This window comes from Drosophila subpulchrella, chromosome X (genome assembly GCF_014743375.2).
Source record: "Drosophila subpulchrella strain 33 F10 #4 breed RU33 chromosome X, RU_Dsub_v1.1 Primary Assembly, whole genome shotgun sequence".
Lineage (NCBI taxonomy): Eukaryota > Metazoa > Arthropoda > Insecta > Diptera > Drosophilidae > Drosophila > Drosophila subpulchrella.
Genome location: NC_050613.1, coordinates 9,703,079 through 9,727,487, shown reverse-complemented (window position 1 = coordinate 9,727,487; position 24,409 = coordinate 9,703,079). Strand labels below are relative to the sequence as shown.

At 47.2% G+C, this 24,409-nt stretch overlaps 2 protein-coding genes across 18 annotated transcripts in view; one reads left to right on the top strand and one right to left on the bottom strand.

Annotated features, from left to right (window-relative positions):
• Window positions 1-10,685, top strand: part of LOC119558268 (potassium voltage-gated channel protein eag) — a 66,981-nt gene extending 56,296 nt beyond the window's left edge. For 10 of the 17 annotated variants that reach the window (XM_037871622.1, XM_037871631.1, XM_037871625.1 and 7 more), the window contains 5 exons: window positions 360-612; window positions 1,296-1,711; window positions 2,969-3,259; window positions 3,980-3,997; window positions 4,871-10,685. In XM_037871622.1, coding sequence (XP_037727550.1) covers window positions 360-612; window positions 1,296-1,711; window positions 2,969-3,259; window positions 3,980-3,997; window positions 4,871-6,070 — 2,178 coding nt within the window. In that variant the 3' untranslated portion in view covers window positions 6,071-10,685. Of the gene's footprint in view, window positions 1-359; window positions 613-1,295; window positions 2,939-2,968; window positions 3,260-3,979; window positions 3,998-4,870 lie in introns of those variants that run through there. The other 7 variants (XM_037871629.1, XM_037871628.1, XM_037871624.1 and 4 more) reach the window with 6 other exon arrangements.
• A 683-nt stretch (window positions 10,686-11,368) lies between these two features.
• Window positions 11,369-24,409, bottom strand: part of LOC119556431 (E3 ubiquitin-protein ligase highwire) — a 55,359-nt gene continuing 42,318 nt past the window's right edge. Inside the window, exons 14-23 of the mRNA XM_037868659.1 lie at window positions 20,789-20,902; window positions 20,100-20,718; window positions 17,314-19,324; window positions 16,761-17,242; window positions 15,393-16,703; window positions 13,900-15,255; window positions 13,491-13,832; window positions 12,963-13,427; window positions 12,712-12,905; window positions 11,369-12,647 (exon numbers count right to left, since the gene is read on the bottom strand). Of these exons, the coding sequence (XP_037724587.1) occupies window positions 12,158-12,647; window positions 12,712-12,905; window positions 12,963-13,427; window positions 13,491-13,832; window positions 13,900-15,255; window positions 15,393-16,703; window positions 16,761-17,242; window positions 17,314-19,324; window positions 20,100-20,718; window positions 20,789-20,902 (7,384 nt within the window). The 3' untranslated portion in view covers window positions 11,369-12,157. The remainder of the gene's footprint in view (window positions 12,648-12,711; window positions 12,906-12,962; window positions 13,428-13,490; window positions 13,833-13,899; window positions 15,256-15,392; window positions 16,704-16,760; window positions 17,243-17,313; window positions 19,325-20,099; window positions 20,719-20,788; window positions 20,903-24,409) is intronic.

Genomic DNA, 24,409 nt, shown 5'->3' with positions numbered 1-24,409 from the left:
ACTCAAACAACCACTTACACACAGACAGTCACAGGAATACACACTTTCACTGGAAAACAGACATCATACACACACTGACACTCGATCAATGTTGTATGTGTATTAGTGTATGTGTGCGTGTGTGCGTGTATGTGCGTGTCTCGTTAGCCACTAGAGCTGAAGAATTCCGCCCAGAGGATCAAAGATTCTGGGTGGAAAACCTCCGTGGTGGTCCGCAATTTTCAAGTTCCCATAGATAAAGAGGTTTACCGATAAGCCGATAAACCCATCACCCAACCTCGATCGGAATCGCTTCGATTCGATTAGCCTCGAATCGAAGCCTATCGAACCGCCACTCGCAACTCGTTAACAATTCGCAGGTACTAAACTATTGTCCGAAAGATATGAAGGCTGACATATGTGTTCATCTAAATCGCAAAGTATTTAACGAGCATCCTGCATTTCGTCTGGCCTCGGATGGTTGTCTCCGGGCACTGGCGATGCACTTCATGATGTCGCACTCGGCGCCGGGGGATCTGCTCTATCACACCGGCGAGAGCATCGATAGCCTCTGCTTCATCGTCACTGGCAGCCTGGAGGTGATACAAGACGACGAGGTTGTGGCAATATTGGGTGAGTTACCCGGATTACCCACACGGTTCGAATTCCCTACTTCCCCCAGCAAAGGCCGCAGAACTATCCACTTCGATTATTTCGATAACGTACGCCAGCACAACCGGTAATATCCGCTAAAACCTCAGCTTTAAATAACTTAAATACTCTTCATGCCATCCCTTCAAATACATTATCAGCTTCCATAGTACCCTTTAGAGGTAAAGAAAGTAAAACGATATCAATGGCTTCGATTTTTTCGATAACCGATATAAACAGTTGACATGCAACATCATGTTTTTAATAGAGTTAATCAAAGCAAGAAAATATTGTATTATATTGATAACGATCTAACGTGATCAGTCCCCATATTTTCCATTTAGAAACCGTAAGTATTTTAATTGACAACAACCATTTTAGATGAAAATCATTATGTACGTATTTCTTAAGCTTTCTCTATGATAAAAATTCCATCCACAAAAAACAAAATATACCTAATTAAAAAAAAAGAGGGAGCTAGATAAGAAGCAAAATTATGTAGTTAATAAAGTCTAGCTTAAATTAATTTATATTAATTTGCATTATTATTTTATGTTCGTTATCGGTTTTAAGAAGACTTTGACAAAAGAAAATCGATATTGGCATTAGTTCTGCGGCTCTTTATCGAGCCACACCACTCCACACTGAGAACACTTTTCTTGCAGGCAAGGGCGACGTCTTCGGCGATCAATTCTGGAAGGACTCGGCCGTTGGCCAGAGCGCGGCCAATGTGCGCGCTCTGACCTATTGTGATTTGCATGCCATCAAACGTGATAAATTGCTCGAAGTCCTCGATTTCTATTCGGCATTTGCGAATAGCTTTGCACGCAATCTGGTGCTCACCTACAATCTCAGACATCGACTGATTTTTCGCAAGGTGGCCGATGTGAAGCGCGAAAAAGAATTGGCCGAACGGCGTAAGAACGAGCCGCAATTGCCCCAGAATCAGGACCATCTCGTCCGGAAGATCTTCTCCAAATTCCGTCGAACTCCGCAGGTCCAGGCGGGCAGTAAGGAGCTCGTCGGCGGATCCGGCCAAAGTGATGTCGAGAAGGGTGACGGCGAGGTGGAGCGAACTAAGGTGAGTCCTTGGGGTTGGAATGTCCCCATATGGTATCTGTCTCGCTCTCTCTCTCTCTCTGTCTCTGTCTCTCTGTTGTTGTGCATTCTGCTTTCCGTGTTATATGTTCCGTTTTCAGTGTTTCGTTGTTGTTACTTATCGTTCCATTACCATGTTTCGTTGTTGTGTTTTTGGGTAGTTCTATGTGCGTTTGATCTATGTTCTTTGGGATTGTGCGATTAAAGTGGTTTTCTAAGTCATGTATTGGTTGTATATTACAATTAAGAAATTGAGCCAATCCTTCCAATAGATTGATTTTAAGAAAAATATTTTAAAAAGGGGCGTTGACGCTTACCAACTTATCGCACAACCGCAGAAGGTATCTCCATATATCATCTTTTGTTGCCGTTTAAATTATATGTTCCTTTTCCGTTGGCTCAAATTCACCACGGTGCGAACCCGTTCCGTTGCCATTCGTTTCCGCCGCATTGTTCACCGTTAACCGAACTAACGTTTCTTTCGAAGCCTCAGCCTCACAATCCACCAATCACAGCTCCAGCCAGAGTCCAAGCCCCAAGGCGAACTGAAACACCCGGGCACTGAATCACGACCGGTGGGGCAACTGTTTGCCGTTTACCGTTAACTGTTAACCGTTTACAGTAGTTAATAACCGTTGTATTGCTTTACTAATGTTATTTACTTTCGAAGCGACAAACTGTATACAAAAGTGACTTATGCTCGTTGTATGTCTTTCTTTGTCTTTGTCTTTCTTTAACATGCTTACGCATAATGCATATAACTGTTCACCACTATCCACCAAAATCACCATCACCACTCATGTTCAACCACCACACCATCACGGAACCCACCACAACACAACTGTACTTATCGCTTTGTTCATACTTTTCTGGCCTGGTCTTGATTCTATGACTGTTTTTCTTTTATGTTGTGAATTTGGCTAAACTACAATTGAAATTGAATTAAACAAAATTACTAACGGAAAATTCTGTATTATTTCCCCCTACACCCGAATCGAAATTTCCCATTTCCTGCAACCCCTGCGCTTCTGAAAAACCCTCCACCCCCCCCCCCAAACCACCACACTTTCTCTTTCTTCTCTCTCCCCCAAACATTTTTGTGATCGCAAAACGCCTGATATGATATGATATGATAATAATGCTTGCTCGGTAAACTGCTCGATAATGCCCCCCATGCTAAAAACAATCGACTATCGACAATAAAAAACGAATCAATATGAAATGCAACAACATATACAAGAAGCTACCAGCCAAACTGACACTGACCGAGGACGCCCGGATCCTCAGCACCGCCGCGGCGCCCTCGCCCTCGCCATCCCCATCGCCCTCATCGGGTCCACCATCTGCGCGCAGTACACGGGCCAGCAAGTGGGGACGCCTCCTGGGCAGTTCAAGCGTCGATTCAGCTAGCGACACCAGCGCCAAGGTAGCCGTCTCGAGAAGTTTGAGCGCCCGCGAAAGCCTCCGAGAGAGCACCGCCCAAGCGCGGCAGAGTAGTACTTCGAGTAGCAATGGTGGACAAGGCAACAAAGTAATTATACGCTTTATCAATTGGATCTGGGTTCAGGGGTCTGAGAATCGGGATCTGTGATCTGCGATCTGCGATCGGGGATCCGCGATCAGCAGGACACCAAACTCTCAGAAACACACAGGGTCACACGAAACACTTTCGAAATGAGGATTCTTCGAATCTTTGCATCTAAATTTTACCTTAATTTAATTTGTTATGGTTTGATTTCCCTTATAGCTTGGATCCACTGACTGTGCCCAATGAAATGCTACATCAGAGGAAGCAAGCTATATAACACATACTACGTTTCTACGCCTTGTTAAAAAAAAAAAAAAAAATAACAAAAAATAAAAAAAAAATAACTTTGCATTGTATTTTGATACACACATTCACTAACATATAAACAATAAATAAAATCTTCATTTTCATTTTCTTGAAATTTATTTTGAGGCTGTGATTTGAAGACCTAAGCAGGCTTATAAACGTAGTAACCTTCACGATACAATTATACCAAAACAGACATGTCCCGAATAATGCAAAAATGCATGTTTGTTGGGGTTTCCATCTTAATGATAACTCTGTCTCTCTTTTTTTTGCCTTTCGTTTGCTCTTCTCACTTCCGATTACGTGACCGATATTGATATCGATTCCGAATGTGGTTACTCGATCATATTGCGTTCATTTTACTTAATTATCATTTCGTATTTATCCATTTTAAAATTGTGCAATCGAATTGAATAGCATTTACAATTAAGCAAAGTAAGTGTACGAACAATTAGTTTGTTTAACCGCTATTTTAGTTGGCTGTACCACTCTGGCACACGATACACTGTTATCGGTTTGACAATCGATAGGCAAATGGGCGGGCAGGTATATTGTTAATCGTTAGAAATGTAGCAATGCTAACCTATCGTTTTCTGCTTTACTGTGCGTAACTATGGTGTTTAACCGCTTAAAAATCCATACGATTAAAGACTTATGACCCATATATGTATGTAGATGAACCATAATCGTGCCCGCCCATGGCCGAAACTTGAACCCCTGCACCAAGTCCACCGCCCTCCAAGAAACAACACCATGCAAACTGCCTTTAGATTGTTTATATCTTGCAATGATCCCGAACCAAATTGATATATTTCTTCGATTTTTCCCGTTTACTGTTGACTTTTCTCTCTATTTCGCAACTAAAAACTCGAAATTGAAATGATAACATTGCCTGCCTTGCTGCAACAACACAAAATTGATTCTGAATTGGAAAAAAACCAACGAAACTTGAAAAACACTGACTCAAATTGGAATAAATTCAATGCACTGCACTCTGCCAATCTGCAATATGCAACCTGCAACAAAACTACCAACCTGCAACTGCAACAACAAACGACATGAATGCCTCGACAATCAATCAATCAAAACAAAACCAACCAAATCAATCAACAATCAATAACCCGAAACCGAAAAAAAACCCAACTCAAACACAATTTTTCTCACTTTTCTCCCCTGCCAACCGAACCAAAAAAAAAAAAAAAAAACCATGCAACATGCAACATGCAACAACCAACCACCCGCCTGTCTATCCCGCATTTGCATCCGCATCTACGCATCGCCCATTGTTCCATTAAACGTCACCTCCAGGTTTTTCCCAAGGCGCCCAAGCTGCAGGCGAGCCAGGCGACCCTGGCCCGCCAGGACACCATCGACGAGGGCGGCGAGGTGGACTCCTCGCCGCCGAGTCGCGACAGCCGCGTGGTCATCGAGGGAGCAGCCGGATCGGCGGGACCCTCAGCGCCGGTGGCCACCACTTCATCATCATCTGCAGCAGCGGCGGCGGCGGCAGCGGGAGCAGGATCTGGAGCAGGATCGGGATCGGGAGCCGGGGCCACGGGCACTGCTGTCGTGGCCGTTGTGGCCACCAAGGCGGATCGCAATCTGGCCCTGGAGCGGGAGCGCCAAATCGAGATGGCCAGCTCGAGGGCCACCACATCGGACACCTACGACACCGGGCTGCGCGAGACGCCGCCCACGCTGGCGCAGCGCGATCTCATCGCCACCGTGCTGGACATGAAGGTGGACGTGCGGCTGGAGCTGCAGCGCATGCAGCAGCGCATCGGTCGCATCGAGGATCTGCTGGGTGAGCTGGTCAAGCGGCTGGCACCTGGAACTGGGAGTGGTACCGCTCCGGACAACAGCAGTGGCCAGACCACGCCCGGCGACGAGATCTGCGCGGGCTGCGGCGCGGGCGGTGGCGGCACCCCCACCACACAGGTGCCACCCACATCTGTGGTGACCAGCCCCGTGGACACTGTGATAACCATTTCATCGCCAGGAGGATCTGGAGCGGGAGCTGGCGCTGGTGGCGCTGGCCTGCTAAATCCGGGCGCCACAGCTGTGTCGAGCGCGGGAGGCAACGGCCTGGGGCCGCTGATGCTCAAGAAGCGACGCTCGAAGAGCAGGAAAGCACCGGCGCCTCCTAAGCAGACACTCGCCTCGACGGCCGGCACCGCGACCGCAGCTCCCGCGGGCGTCGCCGGATCTGGCATGACGTCATCGGCGCCAGCGTCAGCGGATCAGCAGCATCCGCAGCAGCAGCAGCCGGCGGACCAATCGCCCACGACGCCAGGGGCGGAACTGCTGCATCTTCGCCTGCTCGAGGAGGACTTTACGGCTGCCCAAATGCCCACGACTCCGTCGGGTGGCGGAGGTGGTGGAGGATCTGGGGCAGGTGCCACGCCCACAACGCCACCATCAGCGCCCACGGCGGCGGGCAGCGGCAGCGGCACGCCCACCACTACGCCCACGGGCAGCGGTACGCGGGGCAAGATGGAGTTCCTGTAGCCCACAATGACGGACGCGGAGCGAGAGGAGGACTCCGGCCAGGAGCAATAATACAAAATCGGAAGAGTAGGGGCCCAGCCTCGCCCACTCGCAAGCCTACGCCTACGCCTACGCTTAGTTAGTCTATATACTTAAGATGCAGCTGTAACCTCAACTCAACACAAAAGCTAACTCATGTATCTCAAACTCTTGGAAGTCCACTACAACGTATCTAGCCGAATTTTTCAAAGGGGCTTTCATGTACTGAAGTTTTGAACAAGAATTTTAAAAGATCCCATTTATAAGAATTTCTAAAATATTAAGCCCAATTTCAATGAGTATTTAATGATTTCGTATCAGTATTATAATATATCACAAGACCATCTAGAGTTCTATTGTTATTTTTGATTTAAAATGAAATTTTTGTCTTCAAAACTCCTTTCTTTAAATTCGATATATAAATATAAAAAAAAAATATTTAATTGGTTCTTAAAGAAGCAAATTAGAGAAGTATGTAAACTTCTGAAATTTTAAAATCACAATCTCATCTAATACTCAAAATGTAACTTCAATTTTTGGGAAATTTCACAATATATATTTGATACTTTAAATAAGCCATGGTATTCCCCCTAAAAATGTGTTGCTAATGATATGTTCTAGTGGAGTTTTGGATGAAAAACTTTCTTTTTCGCTACACGAATATCTACCTATTGCTAACCCAATCTTTCACACACATACACAAACACACACACTCTGAATGGAAGTGCTCGATATTCGATACTCTTTAACCGTTACATGATTATGACTATGATTACGATAGTGTTAGCCATAATGATAACGATTAAGATTAAGGCAAGCATATTGCTTACGAATTTGCTACATTTACTGCAATTATTTACCTTTATATGTATACATATATATATATATATACAAAAGCGAACGTTGTAAAGGACACAGATACACCCACACTCACACCACACTCACACACACACATACATATATATATATATAGCTGTATGTATATATGGATAATTTTGTGATAACTGCTAAAGGAGGCAAAACCCCAGACGAAGAAAATGCTTACAGACCGAAACAATGCCCGTGAATTGTACATAGTCTAAAACTGAAACCTAACTTTAGAGAGGATCCAACAGGGATGCCATGCCACATAGACACACTCAAATACCAAAAACCGATGTACATAGAAACGGATTCATGCATAGATAACATATATGGATATAACCCGTCCTAACTAACTAACTTAACGAAACTCGGCTTGAGCACTCCGGCACTCGCACTCGCTTGGCTCCCAATATTCTAGGCTTATAGACTCGAATACCGTTAACGAAATGGCAAAGTAAAACTCAACTCAACCAACTAGTTAACTCAGCAAACGTAAAGCTTAAGTAAAACCGAAAAGATATAGACAGCAGAAATGTGGCCGCTAAACGAAACGACAATCGACAGACCTAAGAAACCAAAAACTAAAACCAAAAAAAGTTAGAAAAAGAAACAAAAAAAAAAAGAAATAGCAAATCTCTAGTTAAAAGCAAAAATCAACTATGATTTCTTTGGGCATTGTAAATAAGTGAATTACATTTTAGCAAATATGTTACGACACGCTCACCAACAAACACCTACACACATTTTTTGTGATAAAAAAGAATTAGCTAAAGAAAGAAGAATTTCAAAAGTTTAGACAAAAAAAAAATTAACCTAGATATTTGTTTATGCTGGCATTTGATAGGCTTGCACTTGGCATATAGTTTGTAGCGGATTAGGAGGATGAGGATCATCAGGATGATGGTAGTAGGGAACCGTGCCGAATGCTCTTCGGATCGCGATATATAGTATGTTTAAGTAGGAGAAGGACGAACGGAATCCTGGACAGTTTAGAGGCAAGGTTTCATTACGTTTAAGTCGCCAGGGACATAGCATCAGTTGGAGTCCACTTGAATCTCGTTCGGTTACCGTTTTGATTCCCTAGTTGGTATTTGATAATTGCTATTTGATATTTGATCCTTACTTATGGTACCGTACCGTAGCGTAGAGAGACGGCAGAACCGGAACCCGGCTACAAATACATGCGAACTGTCTTCCCTTTATAGTTGGGGGAGTTAGGAGGGGTGGGCTTAGATGGGGCATCGCGGTTCTGTCCGCGAAAGTTACTTAGTTCTAGTTGTAGATTTTTTCGATTCCCATTCCCAAAAGGGCGACAGCCCACTCCCGTCATACCAAAAACCAAATCAAAACCAAAAAGCAATTCAAGTGGTATTACAATTGACTAACCAACACTCACTCACTCACTCAGTCAGTCAGTCACACTCACCCCTTAAACATATACGTATTTCCAATACTCAACAATGAATAAAAAGTTAATGGATAGCGAAGAAATACAATTTGTTGCATACGTTTAGGCCTTAAGATCTAGTTGAAAGTTTAACGAATGTAGCGGGCTCACTGTACATAGGTTTTTTTTAAATAACTATAAATCAAATATACCTAAACGTAATTAAATATATATGTATAACTAATTATTAATAAATAATTAGGCAGCAAACAACTGAGTAAGGAAAGCTAAGACGCACTAGGCCGGAGAAGGGAAACGATAAGACGGAGATTTACCGATAGTCCTCATATGAAGATACGATAGCACTGATACGATACTTATACAGCTTAGTACTCGTATTGTTTCAGCCTATCTCTCGCCACCTTTTCCCCCACTCTCTATCTCTGTCTCTCACTCTTTCTCTCTCTCTCGCTTCCGCCCCCATCCTTGGTATTCTTTTCGGGTGCTTTAGACCCTACTACACAGAGCCTTATAAATATAACCTAAAGTAACTAAACCAACTCAAGCAGCATTCAGCAAACTAGCAACTCAGACCTAATACTAAACCTAGAATTAGGATAAAAAGTGAACGAAAACGTGAAACTAAAAGTGGTGCAATTACAATTTATAGATCAAGCTGAGAGAGCAATTTAGTCGAAATTTATATTGAACAATTTATGGGGGTAGGATGTGGATACATATATACATACATAGGCGGAGTTGCAAATCTCATGTATATACACCCAGGCAAAGATGACAGACAACCGAAGAAGAAAACCCCTATCTCGAAACCCAGATAAGAAAAACTCATACTCATGATGTTCTGGCCTTCGATTTCGCCTAGAAAACGCCCGATTCAGTCTGATATTTATAAAGATCGCCAGATGGAAGGCTGCTGAAGGTCGGTTCGGGTCCGTCTGCTGGGAGATTCGCTGAGAGGCGCCAAAGAAACTGATTAAACCATATTATTATTATAAATATGTACATGTATATATGTGTACCTCTAGTTACACCTAGATTGATAACGAGAACAACCTATCAAAATTAAGCTTTTATACGCCAGAATTTTTTTCTAAACTAAAAAAACTAAAACGAAAGTAAACTAAAGAAACACTCAAGAATATACACAATTAATGCAAGCCAGAGAAAAGAGCAAAATTAACTCACAACACTCAATTAACGAATACCGTTTACAAAGCCCCAAGTGAAATCTAAATTAATTTAAATATACATTATACAAAAATAGGAAAAAGCCTTAACCAGTAAAACACGCGCCTCATTTTCGTTATTCCATTTATTACGTAAGTCCCACAGCAATGCTAAAAAGAAAAAACAAAAAAAAAATACTACGGCTAAACCAAACATACTGAAGATACTGAAAATACCAAACCAAAATATTTAGCATTATGCTCTAGACTCTAGACGAAAAAGAACCAAAATTTTACAACAACAAGATGAAACAAGAACAAACGCGATAAAGCAATGTTAAACATTTTCCACCAATTTGAGAAGCATAGTTGCTAAAATACAAAAAAAATACCTAAACAAAAAACAGAAACTTATTTCGTACACGCGCCCTTTGTTTTTAAAAATCGAAAAGCTGCCTATTTATATATTTACATACAAAATGAAACGAAACGAAATGAAATGAAAAGAAAAGAAAAGAAAGTGAATTACCAATTACATAACTACAAATTTAACAAACCACAAAAATACTACATTTTGCAATTGCAACATTCCAAGTAAAGAAAAAATACCAAAAATAATACGAGCATGTAAAAATAGTTTGAAATCAATTGTGTTTTGGTTCAAAGGCGCCGAAAACTTAGAGACATCAAGCCACGGCTTTGCTAAGCAGATTTACAGTTATATACATACACCCACATATATACCGATATATGTATATATACATAGGTAGTTTATACCATTTAAAAGCTTGCTAGGACTCGTCGTCCTTGGGCCACTGATTAAACACCAGGAGACGAGCCGCGAAATCGATAACAGAAATAGTTGTAACATTTATTTGAGAGTCGCTGGATTAATGCCTACAGTTAATGTGTATAGTTACTTGATTATTGCCGCATTCGACCCACACTCACACACACGTAAACCAGAATCGGATAGGATATACGCCCGAATTTCTGGGTTTAGTAGGATTGATCGAAAATTGGTAGCCCAAAACTAAAAGCGCGGCAAGGCAAAGAAAAAAGTTTTCAGAACTGCAGAAAGCGCAGAACAGAAGCTAAGACACAATAAATGAAAAGAAACAAAGAAAAAAGAAATACATACATAAATGTTTTTAAAAAATATCATCCAATCTTTTGAATATCTTGGGAGAAAATAATGGGGGATCCAGAATTAGGTTAAGTTGGCTTTCAGAACCACCATTTTTTGTAGCATACTTTTTGAATACCACTCAAATCCTCCTGTGGATCTAGGCATGGAATGAAGACTAAATATACAGATGGTAAGTAAGACCTTTTGCTTTAGATCACCTCTGTAACTAAAAATCAGCTTTTTGAATATGATGAGAATCATAATAATTATTGTAAAGGATAATTTCAATTGAGAATAAAGAATAGTTTAAAAAGAATAACTGAATACATTGAAAATTGAAAGTTTTTATTGGCAACAAATGTATTCGAAATCAAAAAAATTTAGTTTTTAGTTTTTAGTTTTTTTTAGTTTTTTTAGTATCAAAGTATCCTTGAAAATTACTCATACGACACGTATGCCAAATAGAATTTAGTCCAAAAAATCATTCTCCCATTGCATCCTTGGTGACTTGTTGATTTTATTAGAATTATTAAGGAAAAAAGGAGGGCTAAGAAATGATATATTTAAAAAACAACTTTTAATCAAAGACAAACTTTGAGACAATCAGCAAACCTTAAACCCATTTTTTCTTTTAATTCTTTTATTATGCCCTAGTTGCCTTTAAGAACCATACAGCACTTTCCATAGTCATACGTTAAAAAAACAACAGTTGATAATATACACTCAGAATTGATTTTTATTGCATCCTTCCGCTCGTCGCATTCATAATAAATATATATATATAATTTAGTTATTTGCAATAAATATATAAATGTAGCATAATGTGCTTTTGTTGGAGTGAGGGTGAGGAAGAGGAGGAGGAGGAGGAGGGTGAGGGCCGAGGACGAGGGGGTGACGGGAGGGGGTCTTGGGGGTCAGAGGTCAGGGGTCAGGGGTCAGGGAGAGGATTATGTACACACTTCTCGCGCTCTCTCCCGCACTAGCTCTCGCTCGCTCGCACTCGCTCGCTCAACTCCGAATTGTACATTAAATAAATAGTGAGTTTTTGATCTTTAAATGGGAGATTCATTGCGATTCGATACGATTTCGGGTGTTACAAAATAATATTGCCTGGGATAAAATATGCTATATGCTATTTGCTATTTGCTAATCTATAATCCAATATCCATCGTTCAAATATCAGCTATCCTAGAAAATATCTATCCGTTTCGTTTTTCCAATCCGATGTGTGAATTAATATCTAGAGGAGTGAAAGATCGATCCTTCCATGGGGTGTACTGGGTCTCGATTTTCTTGTTTTTTTTTTTTCTGTTTTGGGACTTTAATCTCTACAAATATGTACGCGAGTCGTCCGACTGAGACCAAACGTTGGCCCACATGTCCGGCGCCAACTCTTTGCTGTCGTCGTCGTCGTCATCATCGTCGTCATCATCGTCATCATCATCGTCATCCGATTCCGGCTGGGTTTTCCTCTCGCCATTGGGTCGCGTCGAAGTGTGTGGCTAAAATGTTTGGGCATTGCGACAGACGCCGCATCCCAGGGCGAACTCCTCGCCGGTGGGCGGATGCATCACGTGCAGCGGGCACTCGTCGCCCAGCAGCTGCTTGGCCTTCGGTCCGGCCGGGCACTGCGGCAATTTGACCTTGGGTATGTTCGTCAGCCGCTGGAAATCGTCGTGGCAGGTGTCGCAAAAGTGCGTCGTCCCGAAACAGAAGAACACCGCCACCGAGCAGCAGTAGCGGCACTTGTACTCCAGGAAATCGGTGCCATGCTTGGGACACATCTGTGCCCTGGCCACGTCCGAGCATCCGCCGCAGACCAGCTCCTCGGGATCGAACTTCTCGCCAATCTCCGCATCGCAGCGCGCCTCGCCGCCATAGTACGCCTTTTGGCACTTGAAGCACACGTAGTAGGCATACCGATCCATCGCCAGTTGGGTCATGTTGACATCCTTGCTGTCCGTGTCCTTCACCACGCCCTCGTACTTGATGCTGCAAGGGAAGATATGGGTTTGGATTAGCAACTGGACAGGGCAAAGGACCCTTGTTTTCTTACCGCATGAGAGCCTTGCGCTTAACGTCCTGCTTGAGTCCGTTGATCGGCTCCAGGATGTCCGCCAGCAGGGGATGCTGGATGTCCGCCTTGCAGATGGGACACAGGGAAAAGCCAAAGGTGATGCGTGGTCCGCTCCAGCGCTTCTCCAGCACCGCCTTGCAGCAGTGGAAGTGGAACACATGACCGCACTCCAGCTGCAATGCAAAAATATAAATCAGAGTGTATTCCAAGTGGACAACCATTATTCATACATGTATGGAGGGAGCACAGGACACCGCCTCCACGAAGCAGATCATACACATGTCGTCCGCATCCTGGGTGAGCTTGGGATCCCTCAGCTCCTCGGCCAGTTCGTTCTCGCGCGCATGGCACACATGCTGCAGACAGGGCAGGCACTTCCGCTCGCCCGTGACTCCTCCGCACGCATGGCCACATGGCTTTGTCTTCAGACACGAGTTGGCCGCGTACTCCTGGCACTGGGCATCCGCACACACGTTGCCGATCTCCAACAGCCCCGAGTTGCCGGTGAGGCCGCAGAAGCGACATCTGCCCACCGCCTCCTGGGGACCCGAGATGATCGTGTGGCTGCCGTCGCGGAACTCTACCATGGCCTTCAGGGTCTTCGAATCGGCCAGGGCCAGGAGCCAGAAGAGCTTAGTCCGCCCACAGGATTCATGCAGTTCCACGCGAATGGCCTCCTCCTCCTCCTTGCAGACCTGTTGCACGAAATGGAATATGTTATATTGGATGATTAGATATTGGACTTAAGGTTAACTCACCGTTCGCTTGTGGGAGCGTGTCTTGCGATTCAGATGCAGGAAGCGATCGCAGTCGCCGCAGAGGGATCCGCAGGTCTCGCACTGGATGATGGCCGCCGTTTCGCCATCATCGTGGTTGCTGCACAAGGGACGTGTGTCGCACAGCTTGGACCACTGGCCGGAGGAGAGCTTCTCCACGTGGTCGCGCTCCAGGACGCACAGGCTGGCCAATGCCAGCCACAAAGTGGAGGTCTTGGTGCAGTGCTCCGGCGAGCGGTAGATCTCCTCCAATCGAGTGAGATTCAGCACGGACTCGGCTATGGCCGCCTTGGTGATCTGGGACCACTTATCGCTGAGCTTACCCTGTAGGGATGAAATAAAGAAAAGATAAATAAATAATGGGCCTTTGAATTCATAAGGATTCCCTTACGCTGGCCAAATCTCTGATGAGACCGATTATGCTCTCCGCCTGCTTGGTGGAGATGACTCCGTTGAGGAACCACCGCTGGTTGAGATTCCGTTTCGATTCCTTCCTCGGCGGCAGGGCCTCGAACTGGAAGGGATCGGGTCCTCCCGGCTCACCGGTGGGCGGTCGCGATTTTAACTGCTGCACCGAGAGATCCAGCGAGCTGCAGAGCCTCACAAAGGCCGGCGTCTTCTCCGGCTGACCTGGCTTGAGAGCAGCTCCACTACCGGATGATCCTCCGCCTCCAGATACAGATGCAGCTCCTCCTCCAGCAGATACCGCCGTGGTCTTCACCTTGACCTGCAGCTGCAGGGACTTGGCAATCACGGCCAGGAATATGTCCAGCAGACCCAGCCGACTCATATCGAAATCGCTGGCCGACTGATGGGCGATACTGTAATCCGCTGGCGGTAATCTTTGCACTCCCAGCAGCTCGGCGAAGCTCTCCGGCGATATTTCTGGCAGGATCCGGCGCAACAAGGCCGTAACCTGTCGCTGCACTCGATCGCTTCCGGTGTGCAGTAGTCCCAGGAGATCCCTTAGCAGACCATGTTGCTGGGAGAGATACGAGCGACCCACCACGCTGCCCGACAGAGCCAACACCATGCTGAGCATCTCGAAGCAGTAGGTGTCCGGGGCTCGACTCCTCTCCGGCGAACTCTCGCTGCTGGCGGAAGCGGGCGCAGGCAGGGATTGCAGCTGGGGTGGCTGCTTCAGGGCATGGACCAGGTTGGCCAGCTCCCAGTCCTCCTTGGCCCGCTGCGCCTCTTTGCGAATGGCATGCACAATGTGCACGATCACCTGTTTCTGCAGGTGCGACAGTTTGCTGCGCGAGAACAGAATGCCCACCATGTGCTCTCTGAGATCAAGGGAATCGGCCAACAGGGATGTGCTGGCTGCTCCGCTGCTCTGTGGTCCTATGCCAGCCGAATCCGGTGGCACCAGATCCGAGCCCACGTTGCTGATCAGTTTGCCGAACACCTGACCGGTGATCAGTCGGAAAACTCTCAGGGTTTCCGCCTCGCAAATCTGCTGTTGGATGCGCGACGCATGACTCAATCGCAGGTGCGGCTGGTGCTTGTGTTCCGAGCCATCCTCCAGGCCCACCGATCCTCCCGTGGGCAGGCCGAGCAACTTGATCTGGCGCACACGCAGTGTGTTCTCGGGACCATGGAGCTCCAACCGGAAGTGCGTGCAGCTGTCATCGCAGATCTTCGCCGAAATCCAGGAGCATGCTTTGGGATCCACGTCTGCCGACTTTATTACATTCGTGTCGCCCAGCGACTGTCCGGCATAGAACACCACGTTGAGCACCTTGTTCTGCAAAAATAAATGGAATAAAATCAATAGGGTTTATGGAACTTAAAAAAAAGGAAATTATTTATCTCAAATTTAGCAGAACCTTAAACAAGTTTAATAATGAAAAATAACTAGGGGATAGGTTCCCGGGGACTCACCTGAATGTCCCGACTATTGTCGATGTGCACCAGAAGATAGCGACAGGCGTAGTTCAGCTTGGTCAGGGACAACTCGATGATCTTGCACTTGTTGCGATCCTCCTCGTCGCTCTCCCAGAATGTTTCCGTTGAGTTGTCCGTGAGGGACTCCGCCATGGCCGGGCGCGAGGACACAGTGACCTCGAACATGCCCGCCAGATCTGTGTAGCAGAGGAGCCGAGCTCCTGCTCCTGATCCTCCCGTCGCCACTGGGTGCACCTGATTGTGCTCGGCATCGGAGTCGGGCTTCACCATCATCGAAACGGCCATGGCGTCGTTCTGTTCGTCTGACTTGGACAGTATTTTCGAGATGTTCCCAAATACATGCGAGCTGTGGAGGAACTGGTGGTCCGCCTGGCGGAAACGGATGCCAAAGCACTGGATGGCCACCCGTTGCAGTGGCGATCCGAGAGGCAGGTGGAGCGTGAGATCGGCCACCGATTGCAGGAGCACGTGCAGCGACTGGGTGATCAGATGGGCGAACCTTCCGCTGATCTGGGTGTAGGCCACCGGGTGCTCCAGTGCCGGCTCGGAGGCCTCCTCGCCCCGGCCCTCTGGCGGATGTCCCCCGGTGGCGGTCAGTGAGCTGACAAACCACCACATCAGGTCGTGCAGACACACGCCCTGTGTGACGCTCCTCAGGAGCCAGTTGAGCGCTTGCAGGGCATAGATCCTGCAGGCAGCGATCCTCAGGCTTCTTCGCATGGCCGCCCTGAGCCTGTCCAGCTCGTGTTTCTGCGTGATGAACGCCATGGCGGGACGGGTGAGTAGTAGGTTACCCCCTCCGTTTTGTCCGGCCGACTGATCGAATCCCAGCGTGCCAGTCGAATGATCCTTGATGACTGTTCCATCGGCAGTTGTCTGCATGACGGACACACTGGCCAGCAGCTTGGGCGGCACCAGGCGACGCAGATGCTCCGAGGGATAGCAGATCAGCAGGGATCCATCGCCCTCGCTGGTGGAGTTGTTCCTTCGCCGGTAGACGACCTTCGGCTGGCCCTCCACGGGTAGCTGCTGGTTTTGCTGGAGCTGCAGATGCAATTGTTGCTGCTGGTGGTGCTGCTGCTGCTGGTGGTGTTGTTGCGGGTGGTTGTGCTGCGCCAGAGAAGCCCAGCCCTGGCCCATGGAATAGCTGCGGTGGAACTTTGAGAGGTTACCACCACCCACTGATCCCGGACCTGCGCCGGCGGCTGTGGAGCCCGGCGCCAAGGAGCCGGGAAGCAGCTCGTAGTTGTTCGGTTCGCAGGACTCATAGGAGATCTCCGACAGGGGCTGTTGGATAAACGATTCCATTAGAGAGGTGCTAGTTGTAGATCCCCCGCTACTCACCCTATCGTAACCATTATCGTGCGACGAGGGTCCCAGTCCAAACATTTCGTAGGGCAGATCCTCATGTCCAGCCGTGCCCAGGCATTCCAGACAGGCGAAGCTCTCGGGCGCCAGCCAAACGTTCTCCGGCGCTGCCGGCGGTCCGCCCACGAAACTCTTGCGGAACGCTCCGCTTCCGACTCCCGGACAAAATTTGGAGCCACTTAAGCGGGCCATCCGGCTGCAGCGACTGGTGCTCGGCTTGAGGTCGGAGTTGCCCAGCTGGTGCTCGATCACCACGGGCATGGCCACCACGGACATCTGCTGAGGGGACCGCTTGGGATTGGAGGTGCTGGCGGCCAGGCTGCCGACTGCCCCGGACGCAGAGCTGGAACTCGAGCAGAGCTCCAGCAGGAACGTGGCGTTCTCCCGCATCGTGGTGTACACCTCGGCATTGGCTATCAGTGTGGTGGACTTGACCCCAAACAAATTCAGTTCGTTGCCTGGAAGGTGGGGAAAGGGTTTGGGATTAGGACGTTGATCTGGCATAATCTATCTGTGGGTATCATCTCACCTTCGGCGGCATTGGACTCCATTTGGCGGGCGGCACTGTTGATGTTGTTGACGCTGCGACAGGAGGCCAGGTACCGATCCCGGCAGGGGTCGCACATCAGGAACCAGGAGGAGGCGCCCTTGCCGCCCTCGCCGCAGTTGCCAGCCCATCCCTCGCAAAAAATGCCCACTGAGTTGTAGCCCTTGCCCTTCGCGGATTTCCCGCAGCCCGGGTGGGCGATCCTCATGTGGTAGGTCACCGGCATGGGCAGGAACAGTTCGCAGATCTCGCACCAGCTGCCGTCGTCCTTCTTCTTGCGCTTGCACTTCCTGCCCAGATCCTTCTCCCCGCCGGAACCCTGATCGGAGCACTTGCCATCCTTGCCCTCGTTGTCCGCATCCCCGTTGAGATCCCGACTGCCGGGCGAGAGCAGGCGCGGCTCCCTTTGCTCCAGGGCATTCGACCGGACGATCTGGACGCAGCCGGAGCAGATTTGCTCCCACAAATAAACGAGACACCGCAGGGCTGGCGGCAAAACGCTGACCATCTCGGGCAGAGCCTGCAGCTTCTGGGCCTGATCCTCGCCAGGATGGGTGACTCCTGCTCCGATGAGCATGTTCTTCCGGTACTTGGCGCGATTGTGCAGCGAGCAGTTGCCACTCTTGGTGAGGGACTCCAAGGTGCTGGGCCGGATGTTCAGGTAGTTGCCCGCATTGGCCACCTCCACGGAGTGCCGCTGCTGGGCCTTCTGCTCCCGCGAGAGCTGCACCCGGGGATCGCCGGCGTCACCGCGCCGCGTGACCACGGTGGCACCCTCCTTGGGCAGTCCCGGATGGAACTTGAGGAAGCTGGCGCAGGCCATGGCATCGTGGACGACACCCTCGTGCCAGAGGAGGGCGGCAAAGACCGCTCGGATGCTCTCCGCGAAGGAGGGGGGCATGGCCCGCTTGATGGGACCAATGGCGGCGCTCCTCTTGGCGGCTGCAGACGCCGATGCCGTGGAGGTGGTGGCCAGCTGCAGTTCGCTCTGCTGCTCCCCCTGACCCGTTGTGGTGGTGGTGATCTGCAACAGACTTAGATCATCCTCCAGGCCACTCGTATCCGTCGGGGGCAGGACGGCACTCCGCTTGGGCGTGTGCTTGGGCGTGGAGAGCAGCGCCGCCGTTTGGCTGGCCGAGTAGTTGGGTCTCCTCATGCTGGCCAGACTGAATTCCGGCTCCTGCGCATCCTGCTGGCTGCGATTACCGTTGCCGCGCGGCGAGTCCTGGCCGCCCATGGCGCGCACCAGCTCCCGCACCGAAACTCCGGCCAGGGGCGGCGAATGGGATGGGGTCAGCGGTTGGGATCCATCCACAGCATCGCCCTTGAACCACTTCTGCAGCGCCTGCAACTTGATGGCTCCGCCGCCCACCACTCCGGCAATGGCGGAGCCAATATGGGCCGGCAGCAGCTCCACGGCGGGCAGGGCCTCCTGTTCCGGCTCGCGATCATCGGGATTCTCCTCCTCCGCCCGCTGCTCCTCCTCCTTATGCCGATCCTCCTGCGCTTGGGCCTCCCGCTCCGCGAGATCAGCATGCTTGGAGGGGTAGAGGAAGGGATTGGTGGACTGATGGCCGGCCAGGAAGCGCGCTGGCTTGGCTTTGGCCGGACTGAGGACTGGACTGGGATCCGGCTCTGGCTCGGGACTGGCCTCGCCACTGCCCGACGGACTGACCGGCGGCGGTTCGTCCTCCTCCTCCTCCTCGGCTGCGGCCGCCACGCCCTTACGCAACGGATTCACCTCCTTATCCGCGACAGGCTGGAGGAGCATCCTGGCCAGGTGCTGGTTGAACTGCAGGCACCACGCCTCCGTCGGATACCAGCCCATGGTGCAGTGCTGCCGGATGGACTCCGTGGACAGGCGCAGCCAGACTCCGTCGTCGTTCTCGATCTCGTCGATGAAGGAGATCACGCCGCCCACCCGCACCACGCCCACCTGCTCCGACTGCAGCGTGGGATGCGATCGAATCCGCAGTCCTGAACTATGGCGCGCCTGGAAATGGAGATATTGGGAATGTCATTATTGGAGTGTGTTTCAATGATCAATGATCACAATAACTTATGGAAAATTCGATGTCCGTTTATCTATAACATAAAATCTATTGAAAAATATAAAACAAAGTAGCAAACAAATATCTCTAACTTGGGCCTCTTTCGAAAATCAACAAAAACTCACCCCAAAACTGCACATTTTTCGAAACTAACTCTTAAATGATAAACGAAATAGCCTGGTCGGTCAATATTCAAGGAACAATTATTTATAATACAACAGATAAATTATAGCTCTTTCTTTAATGCAAATCTAAGAAGCTTTGGTCAGTAAATATTTTTAGCAAGAATTATGATTGTATAATCTTGGCAGGATGTTTTAAAACTAAAAACGTTTAAAAATTAAATTCATTAAAAAGTTATAAGCAAATAAAGGAATACACGCTAGGTGGCGTGTTGGTGTTGTGTGCAATCTCGGAAACAGCCTATTTGCTGCATGCATATCTCCATCTCTCTCGCACTATAGCTATTTCTCTGGTTTGCAATTAATTTGTCGCTATCTTAACAGTGACTTGCTACCCGTCTTGTTTGTATAATCCTGAAAATAACAATTTTCCCATTATCATGTCAACTTTCCCAAACTTCCCTTCACACAAATATGACACATAGCCCATATCTTTACACGAAAGTTGTGCTCGATTTGTTTGATTACCATATACCTTATCCTCACATAGGAAGTTACTCGGTCTATAGCTGAACTAGATGATCTATTTGCCTACCTGAAAGCGGCGCAGTTTGCTGGGCGCCTGGGGCCTCCGCTGGGCGCTGCTCCTCTGGGTGGGCGGCGGCAGGATGCCCTCCTTGACGTCCACGCGGTAGACCTCCTCCAGCGGAATGCCATCGATGGTCACCGCCAGGCAGTAGGCACCCACCGAACTGGGCGTCCACTGGACACTGAAGGTGCCGTCCTCCATGTCCTTGGCGTTCAGGAGTTCTGTGACGCGGGTCTGCACCGGACTGGCGTAGCGCAGCTCCTCGAACGAGTAGTTGGTGAAGGGCTTCATGAACGTGATGGCCTTGAAGACCATCTTCTCCTTGGAGGTGGGCTCGTAGTTGAGGCGCGGTGGCGGCGCCATTCCGCCCCAGCCCCAGGTGTCGCCGGAGGGTCGTCGCATCCACAAATTCGGACCGGGCGCAGATACTCCGGCTGCCGAGGATCCGGATGTTCCTCCCGTTCCGCTTGCATTTCCATTCGGGCCCGAGCCCGTGGGTATCGCCTTGATCTCCACCTTCAGCTCCGGCACCAGAACCGCATCCCCGTACTGGTCCCGAATGGTGACCGTCACCTGGGAGGGCCAGCCATAACGCAGTGGCTCCGTGATCGTGTTCAGCTCACATCTGCAGAGGAAGGGGAAGTGAGTTAAGGGATTGAATACATAAATATTTAGATCTAGACTTATAGACGTACTTATTGGGATCGAGTCGCGACTCCGGCTGCAACCAGGCAGCCAAACGGGCGCCCGACGATCCTGGCGCTCCGCTGATAAAGTCCTTGAGAAACTGCCGCTCATTGGACTGGGATCTGAAAAGGTAGACGAAAAAGGAATAGAATTAGGACATTAAATTATTAAAGTTGCATCTTTATAACTATATCTGGATAGCTTTCATGGCAGATACACTTCGTATCGTATTATATCAAGATCATATTATGTTGTAATAATATTTGGAATTCATTTGTTTTAGGTCTATGGGGACTTTTTGATTTATTTTCCGTTCCAATACATTCCGTGCCATTCCATTACGTCCCATTCTATGCCTATACGCATTCCACTCCAATATATCCCACACACTTCCTTGTATTTCTCTTCCGTTTCAATACATTACGTGACATCCCTATTTGTCGTTCCCATTTATTCCCGCAAATTAATCCTATTGGATTGAACCAACCGATAGAGTAATTAAATAGCAAACATTTTTATAAGTACCAATTTAAATTTAATGACCTCTCTTATAAATGCCAGGTAAAACCCAAACACCTTCCATTTTATTCCATTCAGCTGAACGATATTTTGTAAATACACAAATATTTAAACATCCTTTAAGAGATCGAGAATATTATCAAATCATAATGATGATGTAATATAGATGTATACATTTTCAGAACTTCTCTTCAAGATTTCTTCCCTGAGACAGGGGTCAATGGCTAAGGTCACGGAGTGATCAGGTAGAATTGCGGGGCACTTAAATCCATTTCATCCCAATCGAATCCAATCAGAGGCACAGCATCAAAGATGGACCGCCCGGCTGACCTGCGGTTCGCAGGCGGAAGGTGAGTGGCACGTAGGGAGAAGGACTGGAAGTGGAGGGGGTTGACTGGAAAGGGTCGAAGGGCACGTAACGGCACAGCGGGCGGTGCACGTGTGTGAGTGAATGGACGAACTCGCGACCCAGGGCCAAACGGACGGGCACGCACATGCAGCGACGTGTGAGAAAATAAAAGATCCTAAGGAAACCGTTTTCGAACGACCACTCATATAATACCATATCATAACCATAGCCAAGAGATAAGGTAACGCTCGCTTATCAGAAGATTGTTTTGATATTTTCGCAAGCCTCTCAGTTTTTCGCCGGCTGAGTATCATCCGAAAAACAAAATAAGATCGTATACCGAGCTAAACTATTATACTAACACAAAATTCTATATAACCATATCTACAAGATAAGTTATCCCTCAGACAATATGGAAGTTAAGAACCAATAGTGCAAAGCGAAATAGCAAAAAAATCTACGGAATGCGTTTAACTGAGAGCTGATCAAAAGGTAGAACACGGTCAACAGGTGACCTAACTCGTGACAATCTTTCCGCCTTTTTGGGAAATGGGGGTATAACCGTTGCGTTTTGGGGAATTTATGGAAATGAAAAAAATGAATATAATCGAATCACACACAAAGCTGCGTACACACACATTTGTTTTATTTACATAAAAAGCAAATAAAACAATACCGAAAACAAATAAATGCAAACGAAATGGAAAATGGGAATCAAAAAGGGGGATGGTGGAAAGTGGAGTTGAAGTTTTCCAACGAAAATTATAATGTCAGTCGGGGCCCCCAGTACTATACCCAGTATAGTACCCCACCTCATGGAGGCGACCCTGCACTTCACGGCGAAAATAAAAACAAAACACAAACGACAATGGGTGGGGGGGGGGGGGTTTGAGAGCAACAATAACAACAAAGGGCAGCAGCCAACTGTGGCCACATGTGTGTGTGTGTAAGGGTGCGTGAGTGTGCGTGAGCTACCTGTGGGAAACACGTTTCCACTGCAATTTAACCCCAATACCCCCCTGAATACGCCCCCCTTCCCTATCCAACGCCCGCCTACACTAAAAAAAAAATACAGTTATTTCATAGTTAGAGGGAATTCACATTTGCTATATAAGTGTACATATATGAAATAAAGACTTGGGAATTATAAGCTTTTATTGGTGGTAGAACAATATGAGCTTATAATTTCCAAATAAAGACTTGGGAATTGTAAGCTCTTATTGGTGGTAGATCAATATGAGCTTATAGTAATTATAAGCTCTTATTGGCGGTAGATCAATATGTGCTTATAATTCCCAAGTGTTTATTTCCAAGTGGTAATTAAGTTAATTTACCTAACAGTCTTCCGTGTTTGTGCTATTACTTTAATAACTTATTTTAAGTTTAAAGGAATTACCTTACACTACCTTATAATTCCCAAGTATTTACGAAAATTCAGTAGTGCTTAAAGTGTTTATTAATGACATAAGTATCAAAACCATAAAGTATAACTTTTTTACCACTTTTCGTTAAGTGTACTCCCGGAACAAAAATGGAAATGGAGCGCAGAGAAACAAGTTGCGGGGTCCCAACTGGAGTTGCATTCGAAGAAAGGGATAGGGCGATAGGCCCGGGTGGGGGAGTGAGCGAGAGGAAGACAAGGGGAATACGTGTGTGTGCTCCCTATTGCGGCAATGTAATCGTTCATTCATTCATTCAATTCAGTTTTTATCGTGCCACAATATGCGGAAGAGTCGTCTTGTCTAAAGGGGCAAAACAACAACAAAATAAAAGGGGGATAGAAAACACTGAGAGGGGGACAGACAGATAGATAGACAGAAGGCAAGAGAGAGACAAAGGCAAACAAAGTATATGACATTCGTCAATTTCTTATCGCTCACTCAACTCCGGGGAAAAGTCGAACCACTCGAAAAATCTAATATGATTAATATAATTAAACAACAAAATGAATAATTTAATAACAAAAATTTTACGGAAATCACGGAATCCCCCATTAAACAAATATTATAAAAAAAATCGGGTTATACCTAAAACCAAATATGAATTCCCAAGGTTTTGGGGAGAATGGTAGTAAAGTCCACAAAGAAAATCAGAAAAAGACCTGATAACCGTTAATATATTAGTATTTATTAAAATTTTATTCCTATGAATTGTTCTTACTATTCTATTTACCTAATGACGATTTATGGTCAAATGATATGGGTATTTTATTGATCCAGGGTAATGGAAACGAAAAGTTGTGCTTGTGTTCACTTAAAAATCTCCGGGGATTACTATGACACACCCCCATTATAAGGCCCATTTCGAACAAACTTTTTTTTGGGAAACCGGGGATGTTTAGGAAAGGAAAATATCATGACGAGATCTGAAACTCAGCCAGAAATCACCGACCCAACGACGTAATAATTGAATGGTTCGGAATCGGGCGGGGGACCCGTATTTCTGGAAGTCCCACCCGGAATGATCGGCCCTCTCTTTCTCTCGCTCCTTCTCTTTTTCTCTGCTGGTTGGAGCGGTGTTACTTCCGCTTTCCGCTTTGCCATCAAATTGAACGCAAATTGATTTGCTGCAATGTAGGAGGGATTCCTCAAAAATGGGAAAAGGGGCATTGTCTAATGGCTGCAATTAAATTTACTAACCCATCCACTTCCTTATAAGGAAAGCTCTAGAAATAATACGTCGTCTTAAACCTTAAATGTGTTTGTTATCTGTATGGTAGATAATATAAGTTGCAGTATTGATATGTATTAAAACGCCCGCG